Source organism: Balaenoptera borealis (assembly GCF_965194805.1).
Source record: "Balaenoptera borealis genome assembly, chromosome: 17".
NCBI lineage: Eukaryota > Metazoa > Chordata > Mammalia > Artiodactyla > Balaenopteridae > Balaenoptera > Balaenoptera borealis.
Window position 1 is genome coordinate 45,349,432 of NC_138876.1, and position 18,239 is coordinate 45,367,670.

At 38.7% G+C, this 18,239-nt stretch overlaps 1 protein-coding gene across 1 annotated transcript in view; it reads right to left on the reverse strand.

The window, feature by feature from the left end:
* NECAB1 (N-terminal EF-hand calcium binding protein 1) overlaps window positions 1–18,239 on the reverse strand; it is a 285,172-nt gene that overhangs the window by 27,783 nt on the left and 239,150 nt on the right. Inside the window, exon 9 of the mRNA XM_082364108.1 lies at window positions 15,066–15,116. Coding sequence (XP_082220234.1) covers window positions 15,066–15,116 — 51 coding nt within the window. The remainder of the gene's footprint in view (window positions 1–15,065; window positions 15,117–18,239) is intronic.

Below are 18,239 nucleotides of genomic sequence, written 5' to 3' on the forward strand. Positions count from 1 at the left end.
ATTCCATCCAAAAACAACAGAATACACATTCTTCTCAAGTGCTCATGGAACATTCTCCAGGACAGATCATATCTTGGGTCACAAATCAAGCGTTGGTAAATTTAAGAAAATTGAAATCGTATCAAGTATCTTCTCCGACCACAATGCTATGAGGCTAGATATCAATTATAGGAAAAAATCTGTAAGAAATACAAACACATGGAGGCTGAATAACATTCTACTAAATAACCAAGAGATCCTTGAAGAAATCAAAGAGGAAATCAAAAAATACCTAGAAACAAATGACAATGAAAACACGATGACCCAAAACCTATGGAATGCAGCAAAAGCAGTTCTAAGAGGGAAGTTTATAGCAATACAATCCTACCTTAAGAAACAAGAAACATCTCAAATAAACAACCTAACCTTACACCTAAAGCAATTAGAGAAAGAAGAACAAAATCCCCCAAAGTTAGCAGAAGGAAAAACATCTTAAAAATCAGATCAGAAATAAAGGGGAAAAAATGAAGGAAACGATAGCAAAGATCAATAAAAGTAAAAGCTGGTTCTTTGAGAAGATAAAAAAAAATGATAAACCATTAGCCAGACTTATCAAGAAAAAAAGGGGAGAAGACTCAAATCAATAGAATTAGAAATGAAAAATGAGGAGTAACAACTGACACTGCAGAAATACAAAGCATCATGAGAGATTACTACAAGCAGCTGTATGCTAATAAAATGGACAACCTGGAAGAAATGGATAAATTCTTAGAAATGCACAACCTTCAGAGACTGAACCAGGAAGAAATAGAAAATATGAACAGACCAGTCACAAGCACTGAAATTGAAACTGTTATTAAAAATCTTGCAAGAAACAAAAGCCCAGGACCAGATGCCCTCACAGGCGAATTCTCTCAAACATTTAGAGAAGAGCTAACACCTATCCTTCTCAAACTCTTCCAAAATATAGCAGAGGGAGGAACACTCCCAAACTCATTCTAGAAGGCCACCATCACTCTGATATCAAAACCAGACAAAGATGTCACAAAGAAAGAAAACTACACGCCAATATCACTGATGAACATAGATGCAAAAATCCTCAACAAAATACGAGCAAACAGACTCGAACAGCACATTAAAAGGAACATACACTATGATCAAGTGGGGTTTATCCCAGGAATGCAAGGATTCTTCAATATACACAAATCAATGCATGTGATACACCATATTAACAGACTGAAGGGGAAAAACCATATGATCACCTCATGAGATGCAGAGAAAGCTTTCAACAAAATTCAACACCCATTTATGATAAAAACCCTCCAGAATGTAGGCATAGAGGGAACTTTCCTCCACATAATAAAGGCCATATATGACAAACCCACAGCCAACATCGTCCTCAATGTTGAAAAACTGAAACCATTTCCACTAAGATCAGGAAAAAGACAAGATTTTCCACTCTCACCACTGTTATTCAACATGGATTTGGAAGTATTAGCCACAGCAATCAGAGAAGAAAATGAAATAAAAGGAATCCAAATCAGAAAGGAAGAAGTAAAAGTGTCACTGTTTCCAGATGATGTGATAGTATACATAGAGAATCCTAAAGATGCTACCTGAAAACTACTAGAGCTAATCAATGAATTCAATAAAGTAGCAGGATACAAAATTAATGCACAGAAATCTCTTGCATTCCTATACACTAATGATGAAAAATCTGAAAGTGAAATTAAGAAAACACACCCATTTACCATTGCAACAAAAAGAATAAAGTATCTAGTAATAAACCTACCTAAGGAGAAAGAAGACCTGTATGCAGAAAATTATAAGACACGATGAAAGAAATTAAAGATGATACAAATAGATGGAGAGATTTACAATGTTCTTGGATCAGAAGTATCAACATTGTGAAAATGACTCTACTACCCAAAGCAATCTACAGATTCATTGCAATCCCTATCAAAGTACCACTGGCATTTCCCACAGAACTAGAACAAAAAATTTCACAATTTGTATGGAAACACAAAAGACCCCGAATAGCCAAAGCAATCTTGAGAAAGAAAATGGAGCTGGAGGAATCAGCTCCCTGACTTCAGACTATACTACAAAGCTACAGTAATCAGGACAGTATGGTACTGGCACAAAAACAGAAATATAGATCAATGGAACAGGATAGAAAGCCCTGAGATAAACCCAAGCATATATGGTCACCTTTTCTTTGACAAAGGAGTCAAGAATATACAGTGGCGAAAAGACAGCCTCTTCAATAAGTGGTGCTGGGAAAACTGGACAGCTACATGTAAAAGAATGAAATTAGAACACTCCCTAACACCATACACAAAAATAAACTCAAAATGGATTAAAGACCTAAATATAAGGCCAGACACCATCAAACTCTTAGAGGAAAACACAGGCAGAACACTGTATGACATAAATAACAGCAAGATCCCTTTTGACCCACCTCCTAGAGAAATGGAAATAAAAACACAAATAAACAAATGGGACCTAATGAAACTTAAAAGCTTTTGCACAGCATAGGAAACCATAAACAAGACGTAAAGACAACACTCAGAATGGGAGAAAATATTTGCAAATGAAGCAACTGACAAAGGATTAATCTCCAAAATTTACAAGCAGCTCATGCAACTCAACATTAAAAAAACAAACAACCCAATCCAAAAATGGGCCGAAGACCTAAATAGACATTTCTCCAAAGAAGATATACAGATTGCCAACAGACACATGAAAGAATGCTCAACATCATTAATCATTAGACAAATACAAATCAAACTACAGTGAGGACTCCCTCTTGTGAGAACACCAGAATCACAGCTAGCTGCTGGACAATCATCGACAGGAAGACACTGGAACTCACCAAAAAAGATACTCCACATCTAAATACAAAGGAGAAGCCACAATGAGACGGTAGAAGGGGTGCAATCAGAGTAAAATCAAATCCCATAACTGGTGGGTGGGTGACTCACAGACTGGCGAACACTTATACCACAGAAGTCCACCCACTGGAGTGAAGGTTCTGAGCCCCACGTCAGGCTTCCCAACCTGGGGGTCTGGCAATGGGAGGAAGAATTCATAGAGAATCAGACTTTGAAGCCTAGTGGGAATTGATTGCAGGACTTCGACAGGACTGGGGGAAGCAGAGACTCCACTCTTGGAGGGCGCACACAAAATAGTGTGCGCATTGGGACCCAGGGGAAGGAGCAGTGACCCTGGGGGAGACTGAACCAGACCTACCTGCTAGTGTTGGAAGGTCTCCTGCAGAGGCGGGGGCTGGCTCTGTTTCACCATGGGGACAAGGACACTGGCAGCAGAAGTTCTGGGAAGTACTCCTTGGCGTGAGCCCTCCCAGAGTCTGTCATTAGCCCCAACAAAGAGCCCAGGTAGGCTCCAGTGTTGGGTTGCCTCAGGCAAAACAACCAACAGGGAGGGAACACAGCCCCACCCATCAACAATCAAGTGGATTAACGTTTTACTGAGCTCTGACCACCACAGCAACAGACAGCTCTACCCACCACCAGAGCCTCCCATCAAGGGAGAGAGCCTCAACCACCAGAGGGCAGACAGCAGATGAAAGAAAAACTATAATCCTGCAGCCTGTGGAACAAAAACCACATTCACAGAAAGATAGACAAGATGAAAAGGCAGAGGGCTATATACCAGATGAAGGAACAAGATAAAACCCCAGAAAAACAACTAACTGAAATGGAGATAGGCAACCTTCCAGAAAAAGAATTCAGAATAATGATAGTGAAGATGATCCAGAACCATGGAATAAGAATGGAGGCAAAGATCGAGAAGATGCAAGAAATGTTTAACAAAGACCTAGAAGAAATAAAGAACAAAGCAACAGAGATGAACAATACAATAACTGAAATGAAAACTACACTAGAAGGAATCAATAGCAGAATAACTGAGGCAGAAGAACAGATAAGTGACCTGGAAGACAGAATGTTGGAATTCACTGCTGTGGAACAGACTGAAGAAAAAAGAATGAAAAGAAATGAAGACAGCCTAAGAGACCTCTGGGACAACATTAAACGCAACAACATTCGCATTATAGGGGTCCCAGAAGGAGAAGAGAGAGAGAAAGGACCAGAGAAAATATTTGAAGAGATTATAGTCGAAAACTTCCCTAACATGGGAAAGGAAATAGCTACCCAAGTCCAGGAAGTGCAGTGAGTCCCATACAGGATAAACCCAAGGAGAAACACGCCGAGACGCATAGTAATCAAATTGGCAAAAATTAAAGACAAAGAAAAATTATTGAAAACAGCAAGGGAAAAATGACAAATACCATACAAGAGAACTCCCATAAGGTTAACAGCTGATTTCTCAGCAGAAACTCTACAAGCCAGAAGGGAGTGGCATGATATACTTAAAGTGATGAAAGGGAAGAACCTACAACCAAGATTACTCTACCCGGCAAGGATCTCATTCAGATTTGACAAAGAAATCAAAAGCTTTACAGACAAGCAAAAGCTAAGAGAATTCTGCACCACCAAACCAGCTCTACAACAAATGGTAAAGGAACTTCTCTAAGTGGGAAACACAAGAGAAGAAAAGGACCTACAAAAACAAACCCAAAACAATTAAGAAAATGGTCATAGGAACATACATACCGATAATTACCTTAAACGTGAATGGATTAAATGCTCCAACCAAAAGACACAGGCTTGCTGAATGGATGCAAAAACAAGACCCATATATATGCTGTCTACAGGAGACCCACTTCAAACCTAGGGACACATACAGAGTGAAAGTGAGGGGATGGAAAAAGATATTCCATGCAAATGGAAATGAAAAGAAAGCTGGAGTAGCTATACTCATATCAGATAAAATAAACTTTAAAATAAAGAATGTTACAAGAGACAAGGAAGGACACTACATAATGATCAAGGGATCAATCCAAGAAGAAGATATAACAATTATAAATATATATGCACCCAACATAGGAGCACCTCAATACCTAAGGCAACTGCTAACAGCTATAAAAGAGGAAATTGACAGTAACACAATAATAGTGGGGGACTTTAATACCTCACTTATACCAATGGACAGATCATCCAAAATGAAAATAAATAAGGAAACAGAAGCTTTAAATGACACAATAGACCAGATAGATTTAACTGATATTTATAGGACATTCCATCCAAAAACAGCAGATTACACTTTCTTCTCAAGTGCACATGGAACATTCTCCAGGATAGATCATATCTTGGGTCACAAATCAAGCCTCAGTAAATTTAAGAAAATTGAAATCATATCAAACATCTTTTCTGACCACAACGCTATGAGATTAGAAATGAATTACAGGGAAAAAAACGTAAAAAACACAAACACATGGAGGCTAAACAATACGTTACTAAATAACCAATAGATCACTGAAGAAATCAAAGAGGAAATCAAAAAATACCTAGAGACAAATGACAATGAAAACACGATGATCCAAAACCTATGGGATGCAGCAAAAGCAGTTCTAAGAGGGAAATGTTTAGCTATACAAGCTTACCTCAAGGAACAAGAAAAATCTCAAGTAAACAATCTAACCTTACACCTAAAGGAACTAGAGAAAGAAGAACAAACAAAACCCAAAGTTAGCAGAAGGAAAGAAATCATAAAGATCAGAGCAGAAATAAATGAAATAGAAACAAAGAAAACAATAGCAAAGATCAATAAAACTAAAAGCTGATTCTTTGAGAAGATAAACAAAATTGGTAAGCCATTAGCCAGACTCATTAAGAAAAAGAGGGAGAGGACTCAAATCAATAAAATTAGAAATGAAAAAGGAGAAGTTACAACAGACACCACAGAAATACAAAGCATCCTAAGAGACTACTACAAGCAACTCTATGCCAATAAAATGGACAACCTGGAAGAAATGGACAAATTCTTAGAAAGCTATAACCTTCCAAGACTGAACCAGGAAGAAAGAGAAAATATGAACAGACCAAATCACAAGTAATGAAATGAAACTGTGATTTAAAATTTTCCAACAAACAAAAGTCCAGGACCAGATGGCTTCACAGGTGAATTCTATCAAACATTTAGAGAAGAGCTAACACCCATCCTTCTCAAACTCTTCCAAAACTTTGCAGAGGAAGGAACACTCCCAAACTCATTCTATGAGTCCACGATCACCCTGATACCAAAACCGACAAAGATACTAAAAAAAAGAAAATTACAGACCAATATCACTGATGAACATAGATGCAAAAATCCTCATCAAAATACTAGCAAACAGAATCCAACAACACATTAAACGTATCACACACCATGATCAAGTGAGATTTATCCCAGGGATGCAAGGATTCTTCAACATACACAAATCAAGCAATGTGATACAACATATTAACAAATTGAAGAAGAAAAACCATATGATCATCTCAATAGATGCAGAAAAAGCTTTTGACAAAATTCAACACCCATTTATGATAAAAACTCTTCAGAAAGTGGGTATAGAGGGAACCTACCTCAACAAAATAAAGGCCATATATGACAAACCCACAGCAAACATCATTCTCAACGGTGAAAAACTGGAAACATTTCCTCTAAGATTAGGAACAAGACAAGGATGTCCACTCTCACCACTATTATTCAACATAGTTTTGGAAGTCCTAGCCACAGCAATCAGAGAAGAAAAATAAATGAAAGGAATACAAATTGGAAAAGAAGAAGTAAAACTGTCACTGTTTGCAGATGACATGATACTATACATAGAGAATCCTAAAAATGCCACCAGAAAACTACTAGAGCTAATCAATGAATTTGGTAAAGTTGCAGGTTACAAAATTAATGCACAGAAATCTCTTGCATTCCTATACACTAATGATGAAATATCTGAAAGAGAAATTATGGAAACACTCCCATTTACCATTGCAACAAAAAGAATAAAATACCTAGGAATAAATCTACCTAGGGAGACAAAAGACCTATATGCAGAAAACTATAAGACACTGATGAAAGAAATTACAGATGATAGCAACAGATGGAGAGATATACCATATTCTTGGATTGGAAGAATCAATATTGTGAAAATGACCCTACTACCCAAAGCAATCTACAGATTCAATGCAATCCCTATCAAGTTACCAATGGCATTTTTTATGGAACTAGAACAAATCATCTTAAAATTTGTATGGAGGCACAAAAGACCCCGAATAGCGAAAGCAGTCTTGAGGGAAAAAAACGGAGCTGGAGGAATCAGACTCCCTGACTTCAGACTATACTACAAAGCTACAGCAATCAAGACAATATGGTACTGGCACAAAAACAGAAACATACATCAATGGAACAAGATAGAAATCCCAGAGATAAACCCACACACCTATGGTCAACTAATCTATGACAAAGTGGGCAAAGATATACAATAGAGAAAAGACAGTCTCTTCAATAAGTGGTGCTGGGAAAACTGGACAGCTACATGTAAAGAATGAGATTAGAACACTCCCTAATAGCATACAGAAAAATAAACTCTAAGTGGATTCGAGACCTAAATGTAAGACCGGACACTATAAAACTCTTAGAGGAAAACATAGGAAGAACACTGTTTGACATAAATCACAGCAAGATCTTTTTTGATCCACCTCCTAGAGTATTGGAAATAAAAACAAAAATAAACAAGTGGGACCTAATGAAACTTCAAAGCTTTTGCACAGCAAAGGAAACCATAAAGAAGACGAAAAGACAACCTTCAGAATGGGAGAAATTATTTGCAAATGAATCAACGGACAAAGAATTAATCTCCAAAATATATAAACAGCTCATTCAGCTCAATATTAAAGAAACAAACAACCCAATCCAAAAATGGGCAGAAGACCTAAATAGACATTTCTCCAAAGAAGACATACAGATGGCCAAGAAGCACAAGAAAAGATGCTCAACATCACTAATTATTAGAGAAATTCAAATCAAAACTACAATGAGGTATCACCTCACACCAGTTAGAATGGGCATCATCAGAAAATCTACAAACAACAAATGCTGGAGAGGGTGTGGAGAAAAGGGAATGCTCTTGCACTGTTGGTGGGAATGTAAATTGATACAGTCACTATGGAGAACAGTATGGAGGTTCCTTAAAAAACTAAAAATAGATTTACCATATGATCCAGCAATCCCACTACTGGGCATATACCCAGAGAAAACCATAATTCAAAAAGACGCATGCACCCCAATGTTCATTGCAGCACTATTTACAATAGCCAGGTCATGGAAGCAACCTAAATGCCCATCGACAGATGAATGGATAAAGAAGTCGTGGTACATATATACAATGGAATATTACTCAGTCATAAAAAGGAACGAAATTGAGTCATTTGTTGAGACGTGGATGGATGTAGAGACTGTCATACAGAGTGAAGTAAGTCAGAAAGAGAAAAACAAATATCGTATATTAACGCATGTATGTGGAACCTAGAAAAATGGTACAGATGAGCTGTTTTGCAGGACAGAAGTTGAGACACAGACGTAGAGAACAGACATATGGACACCAAGGGGGGAAAACTACAGTGGGGTGGGGATGGTGGTGTGCTGAATTGGGTGATTGGGATTAACATGTATACACTGATGTGTATAAAATTGATGACTAATAAGAACCTGCAGTATAAAATAACAAACAAAACAACTAATAGTAAACTTTCATTGGGTTATTTGTATGGAAATATGTTAATATAAATGTTTCAGACATTACGTGAAATTTCTAAAAATCTTATATGTTCTGGTATAATGTTATAAGTCATAATTCTAGTTATTACTTTAAAATGTATATCTGAGAAATAACTAAAAAAAAAAAAAAAAGACAATGAGATATCATCTCACACCGGTCAGAATGGCCATCATCAAAAAATCTACAAACAATTAAAGCTGGAGACGGTGTGGAGAAAAGGGAACCCTCTTGCACTGTTGGTGGGAATGTAAATTGATACAGCCACTATGGAGAACAGTGTGGACGTTCCTTAAAAAACTAAAAATAGAACTACCATACGACCCAGCAATCCCACTACTGGGCATATACCCTGAGAAAACCATAATTCAAAAAGTGTCATGTACCAAAATGTTCATTGCAGCTCTATTTACAATAGCCAGGACATGGAAGCAACTGAATTGTCCATCAACAAATGAATGGTTAAAGAAGATGTGGCACATATATACAATGGAATATTACTCAGCCATAAAAAGAAATGAAATGGAGGTATTTGTAATGAGGTGGATGGAGTTAGAGTCTGTCATACAGAGTGAAGTAAGTCAGAAAGAGAAAAACAAATACAGTATGCTAACACATATATATGGAATCTAAGGGGGAAAAAAAAAAGGCCATGAAGAACCTAGTGGCAAGACGGTAATAAAGACACAGACCTACTAGAGAATGGACTTGAGGATATGGGGAGGGGGAGGGGTGAGATGTGACAGGGTGAGAGAGTGTCATAGACATATATACACTACCAAATGTAAAATAGATAGCTAGTGGGAAGCAGCCTCATAACACAGGGAGATCAGCTCAGTGCTTTGTGACCACCTAGAGGGGTGGGATGGGGAGGGTGGGAGTGAGGGAGATGCAAGAGGGAAGAGATATGGGAACATATGTATATGTATAACTGATTCACTTTGTTATAAAGCAGAAACTGGCACACCATTGTAAGGCAATTATACTTCAATAAAGATGTTTAAAAAAAAAAAGAAGATGTGGCACATGTATACAATGGAATATTACTCAGCCATAAAAAGGAATGAAACTGAGTTATTTGTAGTGAGGTGGATGGACCTTGAGACTGTCATACAGAGTGATGTAAGTCAGAAAGAGAAAAACAAATGCCGTATGCTAACACATATATATGGAATCTAAAAAAAAAAAAATGGTCATGAAGAACCTAGGGGCAAGATGGGAATAAAGATGCAGACCTACTAGAGAATGGACTTGAGGATACGGGGAGGGGGAAAGGTAAGCCTGGACAAAGTAGGAGAGTGGCATGGACATATATACACTACCAAACATAAAATAGATAGCTAGTGGGAAGCAGCCTCATAGCACAGGGAGATCAGCTCGGCGCTTTGTGACCACCTAGAGGGGTGGGATTGGGAGGGTGGGAGGGAGGGAGATGCAAGAGGGAAGAGATATGGGTACATATGTATATGTATAACTGATTCACTTTGTTATAAAGCAGAAACTAACACACCATTGTAAAGCAATCATACTCCAACAAAGATGTTAAAAAAAAAGTAATAATAATAAAAAAAAGAAGAGGGCAACCAAACAAATAAAGAAATCCACCAATGATAACAGGTGCGAAAAACTATGCTAAGATAAACATAAAAATCAGAAATAAATCATTCACAGACAGCAAACCCCTAGTCCACAGTTGTTCCCAAAGTCCACCGCCTCAATTTTGGGATGATTCATTGTCTATTCATGTATTCCACAGATGCAGGGTACATCAAATTGTTTGTGGGGATTTAATCTGTGGCTCCTGAGGCTTTATGGAGAAATTTCCCTTTCTCTTCTTTATTTGCACAGCTCCTGGGTTTCAGCTTTGGTTTTAGCCCCATCTTTGCATGTAGGTTGTCCTCAGGCATCTCTTCCCACCCAGACAGGATGGGGTTAAAGCAGCAGCCGATTAGGGGGCTCTGGCTCACTCAGGCTGTGGGGGGCAGGGAGGGAGGGGTACGATAGTTATAATTGGAATGCGGGGTGAGCCTGTGGGGGTAGAGGTCGGTGTGACGTTGCAACAACTTGAGGCACGTTTTGTGTTCTCCCGGGGATGTTGTCCCTGTATCATGGGACACTGGCAGTGGTGGGCTGCACAGGCTCCCGGCAGTGGGTGGGGAATATGGATAGTGACCTGTGCTTGCATACAGGATTCTTGGTGGCTGCAGCAGCAGCCTTAGCGTTTCATGCTCATCTCTGGTGTCCGAGTTGATAGCCGCGGCTCACGCCCGTCTCTGAAGTTCATTTAGGCGGTGCTCTGCCTTCTGTGTGCAGACAGGGAAGGAATCCCCTCTTCTTGCACACCCGGAAACAATGGTCTCTTTCATCTTAGGCAGATCCAGACTTTTTTCCGGACTCCCTCCCGGCTAGCTGTGGCTCACTAGCCCCCTTCAGGCTGTGTTCATGCAGCCAACCCCAGTCCTATCCCTGGGATCTGACCTCCGAAGCCTGAGCCTCAGCTCCCAGCCCCCACCCGTCCTATAGGTGAGCAGACAAGTGCCTCAGGCTGGTTAGTGCTGGTCGTCACTGATCTTCTGTGAGGGAATCTCTCTACTTTGCCCTCTGCACCCCTGTTGCTGCACTTTCCTCTGTGTCTCTGAAGCTTCCCCCCTGCCCACCCCTGTCTCTACCAGTGAAGGGGTTTCCTAGTGTGTGGAAACTTTTCCTCCTTCACAGCTCCCTCCCAGAGGTGCAGGTCCAGTCACTATTCTTTTGTCTCTGTTTTTTCTTTTTTCTTTTGCCCTACCCAGGTACATGGGGATATTCTTGCCCTTTTGGACGTCTGAGGTCTCCTTACTCCTCTGCCATCTTGAAGGTCCCCCCCATATTGACTTTTTAAAAACTCCTTTTGAAAGTAGAAAATATCTGAAAATGATCATTTTCCCCCCAATAGTCATTTGAGAAGAAGTACCACAAAAAGCACACAATTGCACCAGGCAGAAAGGATTCAGGTGGATCAATACACCAGGCCAGATCCAGGATGTATGGTCTGGTTGAAGCAATTCCCTTCAAAAATCATATTAACCTTTCAGTGATTTATACTCACTTCTTAGTACTTGAGAGCTAGAAGACAATAAATTATCCCTAAATGTTCAATGAGTCATAAAACCAAGGCCTTGGACTTTAGATCTGCGTTTAGCCCTGATGTGCATTTATTTCCTATTTTATTAAGGAAAAATAAAATAGTGAATTCCTAAGGTTTCTGTCTTTATATCTGTCTTGATATAAATCATCTGGAATATTTTAATATTCCCATGTAGCACCTATTGTTCTTTTAGTGCAAGGTTAGAACAATTCAATGTTGTAAGAGATATACGAATATCATTTTTAAAAACTCCTACTTATCCTTTTTGATTTCATCTTAAATGTTATGTCATTCTGGAAGCATTTACTGGCCCCTAAATTAGGTCATGCTCCCTAGCTATGGAAAAATCTATACCTTCCTATAATAATCCTCATCACATTCTATTGTAGATCCTAGTTATATTTGCCTATATTTCCTTCTAGTCTGTCTTCTAGTCTGTAATATTCACCACTTTATCTACAGACCCTCCCTCAGGGCCCAGCACATAGTTAGTGATCAAGTTAAAAATAAAAGGTGCTTTTGCTTTTAACCATTGACTATTCTTAAAATTCCTTTAGTAAATTTTATTCATATACTATCCAGTCCAGAAAAGGATTCGAGGTGGTCCTGAGCACTGTTAGGTGCTCTTTTATCTACCTCCATCATCTTGCCCTCTTTTCTTTTTTCTTTCTCATTTTAGAGCAGGAGGTGTAAATTGGTTTCACTTTCACTAGCTCTGTGGCCTTGAACAAGTTACTTAATCTTTCTCAAGTCTTCTGATACGCAAAATTGGAATAAAGGTACTTACATCACAGTTTTGAGGAAGGTTAAATGGAATGAAATAGTGTATGTAAAGATATTGCCCATGATAGATATTCAATAAATGTTACTTCTCTTACTCCAGGCTGAGAAAAAAAATGGACTTAGAAAGAGATTATATGCTACACTCATCATTATGTAATGGCTCATGTACCAGAAAACTAGTATGGCAGATACTAGGGTTCAGGACTTTTGCTGTGTGTTTAAATAAGCCTACCAGATAATTTGCTCTGCTCTAGTGGTAGGAAATTTCATGAAAAAAAATCATCCATTAGCTCACAACCTCACTAGTAAAAACAACTCTACTTCCCAAAGTGCACCAAACACTAGAGTTGGAATATTACAATGTGGTGAGTAGTGTAGGTCTGGCATAGAACTTCTGGAGTTCAGCTGTGGTATTTAAACCTTTTTACAACTTAATTTCTTCATCTGTAAAATGGAGCTAATAACAGCACCACCTCATATGGCTATTGTGAGGACTGAGTTACATATGTGTGGGTTTAACACAACACTTGCACATAGCAAAGGCTCAATAAAGATTAACTTTTAAAAATAAAGTATGTAATAAAAATTTATTTTTTGCATTCTGATGTAGGATTTATTTTTCAAAGTTCTCACGCATTCTCTAATGGAAAAGGAAAAATACCTCTCCAGTAAATGAATTCTAAAATTGGTTTTGGTCACCAGGATAAATCACTGATCAAAAAGTAACATACAATTATGTGTGCTAGCTGTGAAATAACAGTGAAAAATTGTTTTTGTCATTCTGAATATAGAGGTTTTATAGGAATTGATAGTGATACATATACTACCACTAGTAAAAAATACAACTTTTGATGACAAATATGAAAAAACAAACGAGCTCAGACTACTACTATGTGTGTATTCCCAAAGAGCATAATTCTTTTACTTTTACATATGGTTAAAAATAGTTAAAGAATATTCTTTCCTGCTTTTAAATAATATTGACTATCGAGCTACCTTGCCCAGTTCTTTTTCTCTAAAGTACTTCCATGCACTATTGAACTGGCAATGCTGCATGGGTTGATAGAGCTCTTAAAATAGATCTCTCTTTTCTGTCAGGGACCAGAGAATGGAAGAGTCTGTCACTTTTCATAAACAATCCTTAGAAACTTTTCTCCTTCATAGCTAGTGAGAGAGAATACTTACATTAAGAAATTACTTAAGAATAGACAATAGTCTCTCCCAACATTAGAAAAATTATGTTCATTTTTCTTGACTGGAGTGTAGTTTTCTCTACATGCAAACCTAAAGAGATGATACAGATGCAAGACCTCAAGGTCATAATCCTGGGCTTATGGGACTACACAGACCTGCATAATATCTGTGCTCAACACCCCTCTCCCCTCACCTTCATGCCAAAACCTATCACTTTAAAATTCTGGGTGCCTGATAAATTAACACAGACCACATCCCTGTCTTTGGAGTAATAAAAGCACTGAACATGTAATATAGCTAGGGAATGTGTCTACATCTATAGGATTCTAATCACAACAGCCATTGTTAAACTTTTCTGAGAAAAAGCTTCCTCTATGAAAATTTCCTTTGTGCTATGAGTTTGGACGATGAACAGGAGCTGACATGCAGGTGAGTCTCAGCTTCTGTCACACAGGCAGTGCCTATAGAATAACTACATGATACAGAGATGGAAGGTATTTCTTATCCTTGTTTCATGTAAATGTGACTGATCATACAAGATCTATACAATATATAATATATTTAAGGTATTAAGAAAAAAGTGATTTTCTGTAGATACCCAAGATTTTAAAATCCAAATTTCCACTAAATGTAAATTCAAACATCCAATTTCCCAAAGCAGTATGTGCTATAAATATTTGCCTCAAAATAAAATAAATTAATAAAGCATGGTATGTGCTGCTTTTCAATTAGTTAAGTTATACATTTATTTCTTTTTTGTTGCATATAATGAACTTATTAGGATCACTTTGTCCATTTTCTTTCCGTCTCCATCAGTTGCCACCCTTCTGGATGGGTATCTTTTCCCCACGAGCATAAATGTTTACTTTTCTCTAAACATCATTTTTTTTCTTTGGAAAATGATTTCTGAGCATCTTGTCCCTGGGCTATGTGCTGAAAATACAATAATTAATAGGACCAAGTTTCTGCTCAGGTGTACCCTTCAGCCTGGTTTATGATACAATTTGAATGTTGCCCTTCTCTGCCAGTCATATTCATTCAATTATTCAATAACTCATTGATTTATACATGCATAAAAATTTCACTTTTCACATATTACATAACAGGTACTTTCAGAAAATCCCTGTGAAGTAGGCGTTAGTTTTCCAGAAATCACAATTTAGAAAATCCTACTTAGCCATACATAATGAAATATGCCCATGAATTTTTTTTTTTAATTTTCACTGACATAGTAACTAATTTTGAAGAAATTAAATTATGTTTTCAAAGTACATATTTCTAAAATTTTGGCCTAGAGAAAGTACTTACGGGTTTAGTATTCCCTTCAATAACTTCTTCTAGAGGTTCAAGTTTAAGATCCTTTGGTTACAGTAAGAAATGGGTAGAAAACAAGAAATTAGTTAATTAAACAAAACATCATATATTTGAATGGTAGCACTTTTTTGGCTAATATTAAACCAAAGGAACTTCATGATCTGAAAGGAGATGAAATAATTCTGATTTTTAAAGTGGGCTGTTCCAATAAAGATTCTTTTACCCATTATATCAATTGTAAGGAGCCATTTCAGATGTGTTCAATTTGTTATTACTTTGAGTGTACATCACTGATGCCATTAAAAGAGAACAAAGTGGAGAGAAGATTCATTAAAGCAGAGAGGGAAAGGATAGAAACAGTAAAAAGGAAAAGTTAGGATGACTAGGCTGATTTCTTTTGCTGTGGTTATATGGCAATATACTTGAGATATCATGATAGACATTTACACTCTAGTGCTAATTTTGCTTTGTTAAGAAGTGAAATAAAAAGCAAATGAAACCATATTGATATTTGTTAAAAATGAAGGGTTACCAAAAAGACCTTAGAGTTTTCTGCAGTGATCAATGTATAATGCTAATGGCCCCATTGAAACCAAGAATGTAATATCTGAGGACTTCATTCTAAGAATATATATCCTAGAGAGTGACATCACCAAAATGGTGACATAGGTTGTTCCTGGCTTTGCTCCCCCTCACAAGAACAACAACTAACAACTATTGAGAACAAGACACCTCTGAGGGAATCCTAGAACAAGGCTGAAGCAACCTCCTGTACCACAGAGACCAAGACAGACTTCATTAGAAGGTAAAAGAAGTGGCTATACGTTGACAGCATTGCCCCATCACCAGGCCAGCACAGCACCACCTGGACAGATCTTCCCTGAGCCTCTGGTTCCCTCAGTGGGAAAAGAGATCCCAGGAGAGACAACTAGCCCCACCCAGCATTGTGGGTCATTTTGTGAAAGCCCCTACTCTGGTCTTGTACCACAAAGATTGCAGGGAAATCTGTGGGACTCAACCACAGGGAATCTGACTGTGACAGAGAAGAGGGAAGCGGCTTGCAACAACCAGCACACAGATCTTGGAAGACCAAGCTCATACTGCAGTGCCCAAGTAGTAATCCCAACCAGCAGCTTTGCTCATCTGCAGAACCAAGCTGGGAACTTGGAGGAGAGCAGATCTGCCTGATTCGGATATTCAAAGGAGGAGTTTTGTTGACCCTAGAGACCAGTTTGCCCACGCCCAAACAAGGAGCTGAATCATATTCCCACCCACTGTGGTGAGTGTCTTCCAGGCCGATCTTGCCAGAGGAGCTGGCAATAACTCCTGGAAGCAGTGTGGCCCAGCGGTGCTCAAGCCAAGAGGTGGGTGAGCAAAGCTGATTACCCACGAAGCAAAACCAGTAGCAGGTGTGGAATGCTCTCATGCTATGCACAAGCAGATGGATTAATTCATAGCCAAAACTGAGGGTAGGACCTGTCATCTCCCTATCTGAGACCTTATTTGGGAAACTGAGAATAGCCTGGAGCTAAACCTCCCCTTCTTGCCTAGGCAGGGGAGGTGAGACACAGCCCCACCTGCTGTGGAGAGTGTCTTCTGAACCCATCTCATCAGAAGGGCTGGTGACAACTCCTGGAAGCTGTGCATCCCAGTGGCACTTGAGCCAAGAAGCAGGCAGAGCCAATAGTTTGCAGAGCAAAGCCAGCAGACATGTTCGGTCAGGGAACTTGGGGTGTGGGTTGGCTTGAGTTAAAACAACAAAGAGCTTCACCAGCTTTAGAGCTGCTTGTCCTGCTACACCTAGGCAAGTATTCTAATTCATAGCCCTGTTCATTGCCAAGTACAGCCTCCAACGTGTCCAAGCAGGGAACCTAACTAGAGCACACAGGAAGCTACACAGCTCATTCAACTCCCCTACATGCAGTGGCACTTGAACAGAGAGCACAGACCATGGCTTCCCCCATCTACAGAGCAAAACCACTGGCCTCACCTGACCAGGTAAGTCAGTACACACTATGGACTGGCTTGGGTCCCCAAACAATGAGATGTATAGGCTCTGTGTCCTGTACTGCTGCCATGCCAGGGCACAGAAGTCCCATTTACTACTGGATATAGTAACCAGTCCCAACCATCTAGTAAGTCTGACCAGAGAATCCAGGCAACCATGGAGCCCATCCTACAGCCTCACTTGTGTAGGGGACCAAGCCAATAGTACTATCCAACAGTTCTCAGCCAGTAGTACAACCCCTATCCCTATCCTCAGAGCTGAAACAATTACCCTGCCCTCAATAAAGCATAATAGCAGGTCCCTCCTGCCCAAAAACATTACCAGCAGACATACCCCAAAACCCAAACTGAGCTCACTGCTGAAGAACTGTTTCTGCCAAAGCCAACCTGTAGAGTCTGGAAGGGGAGCCCAATTACTCAAGTGCACAAATATCAATGTAAGGAATCAAAGATTATGAAAAGTCAGGTAAATATGACATCACCAAAAGAAACTAATAAAACTTCAATAACTGGCCCTAAAAATGAACACCTATGAAATGCCAGAGAAAGAATTCAATAAAATCCTCTTAAGGAAATTCCTCTTAAGGAACTGCAAGAAAAAACAGACAGCTACACAAAATTAGAAAAACAAAGCACAAACATAATGAGAAGTTTGACAAGTAAATCACAACCATCAAAAACCAAACCAAAATAAACAAAACTCCTAGAGGTGAAAAATACAATAACTGAACTGAAAAATTCAATAAAGAATTTCAATAGTAGACTCAACCATGCAGAAGAATCAGTGACATTGAGGGTACAACACTGGAAGTTACCCAGGAAGAGGAGCAAAAATAAACAAGAATGAAAAAAGAGTGAAGAAAACCTATGGGAATTTGGGAGACACTGAAAAGGAAAAAGTATTCACATCATGGGAATTCCAGAAGAAGAGAAAGAGAAAGAGACAGAATGCCTATTTAAAGGAATAATGTCTGAAAACGTTCTAAATTTTGGGAGCGATATGAACATCCAGATCCATGAGGCCCAAAGGACCTCAAATAGATTGAATCTAAATAGGGCTACTCTGAGACACATTAATTAAATTGTCAAAAGTCAAAGACAAAAGAACTGTAAGGGCAGCAAGAGAAAAGAGAGAAGTCACATACAAGGGAACCCCCATAA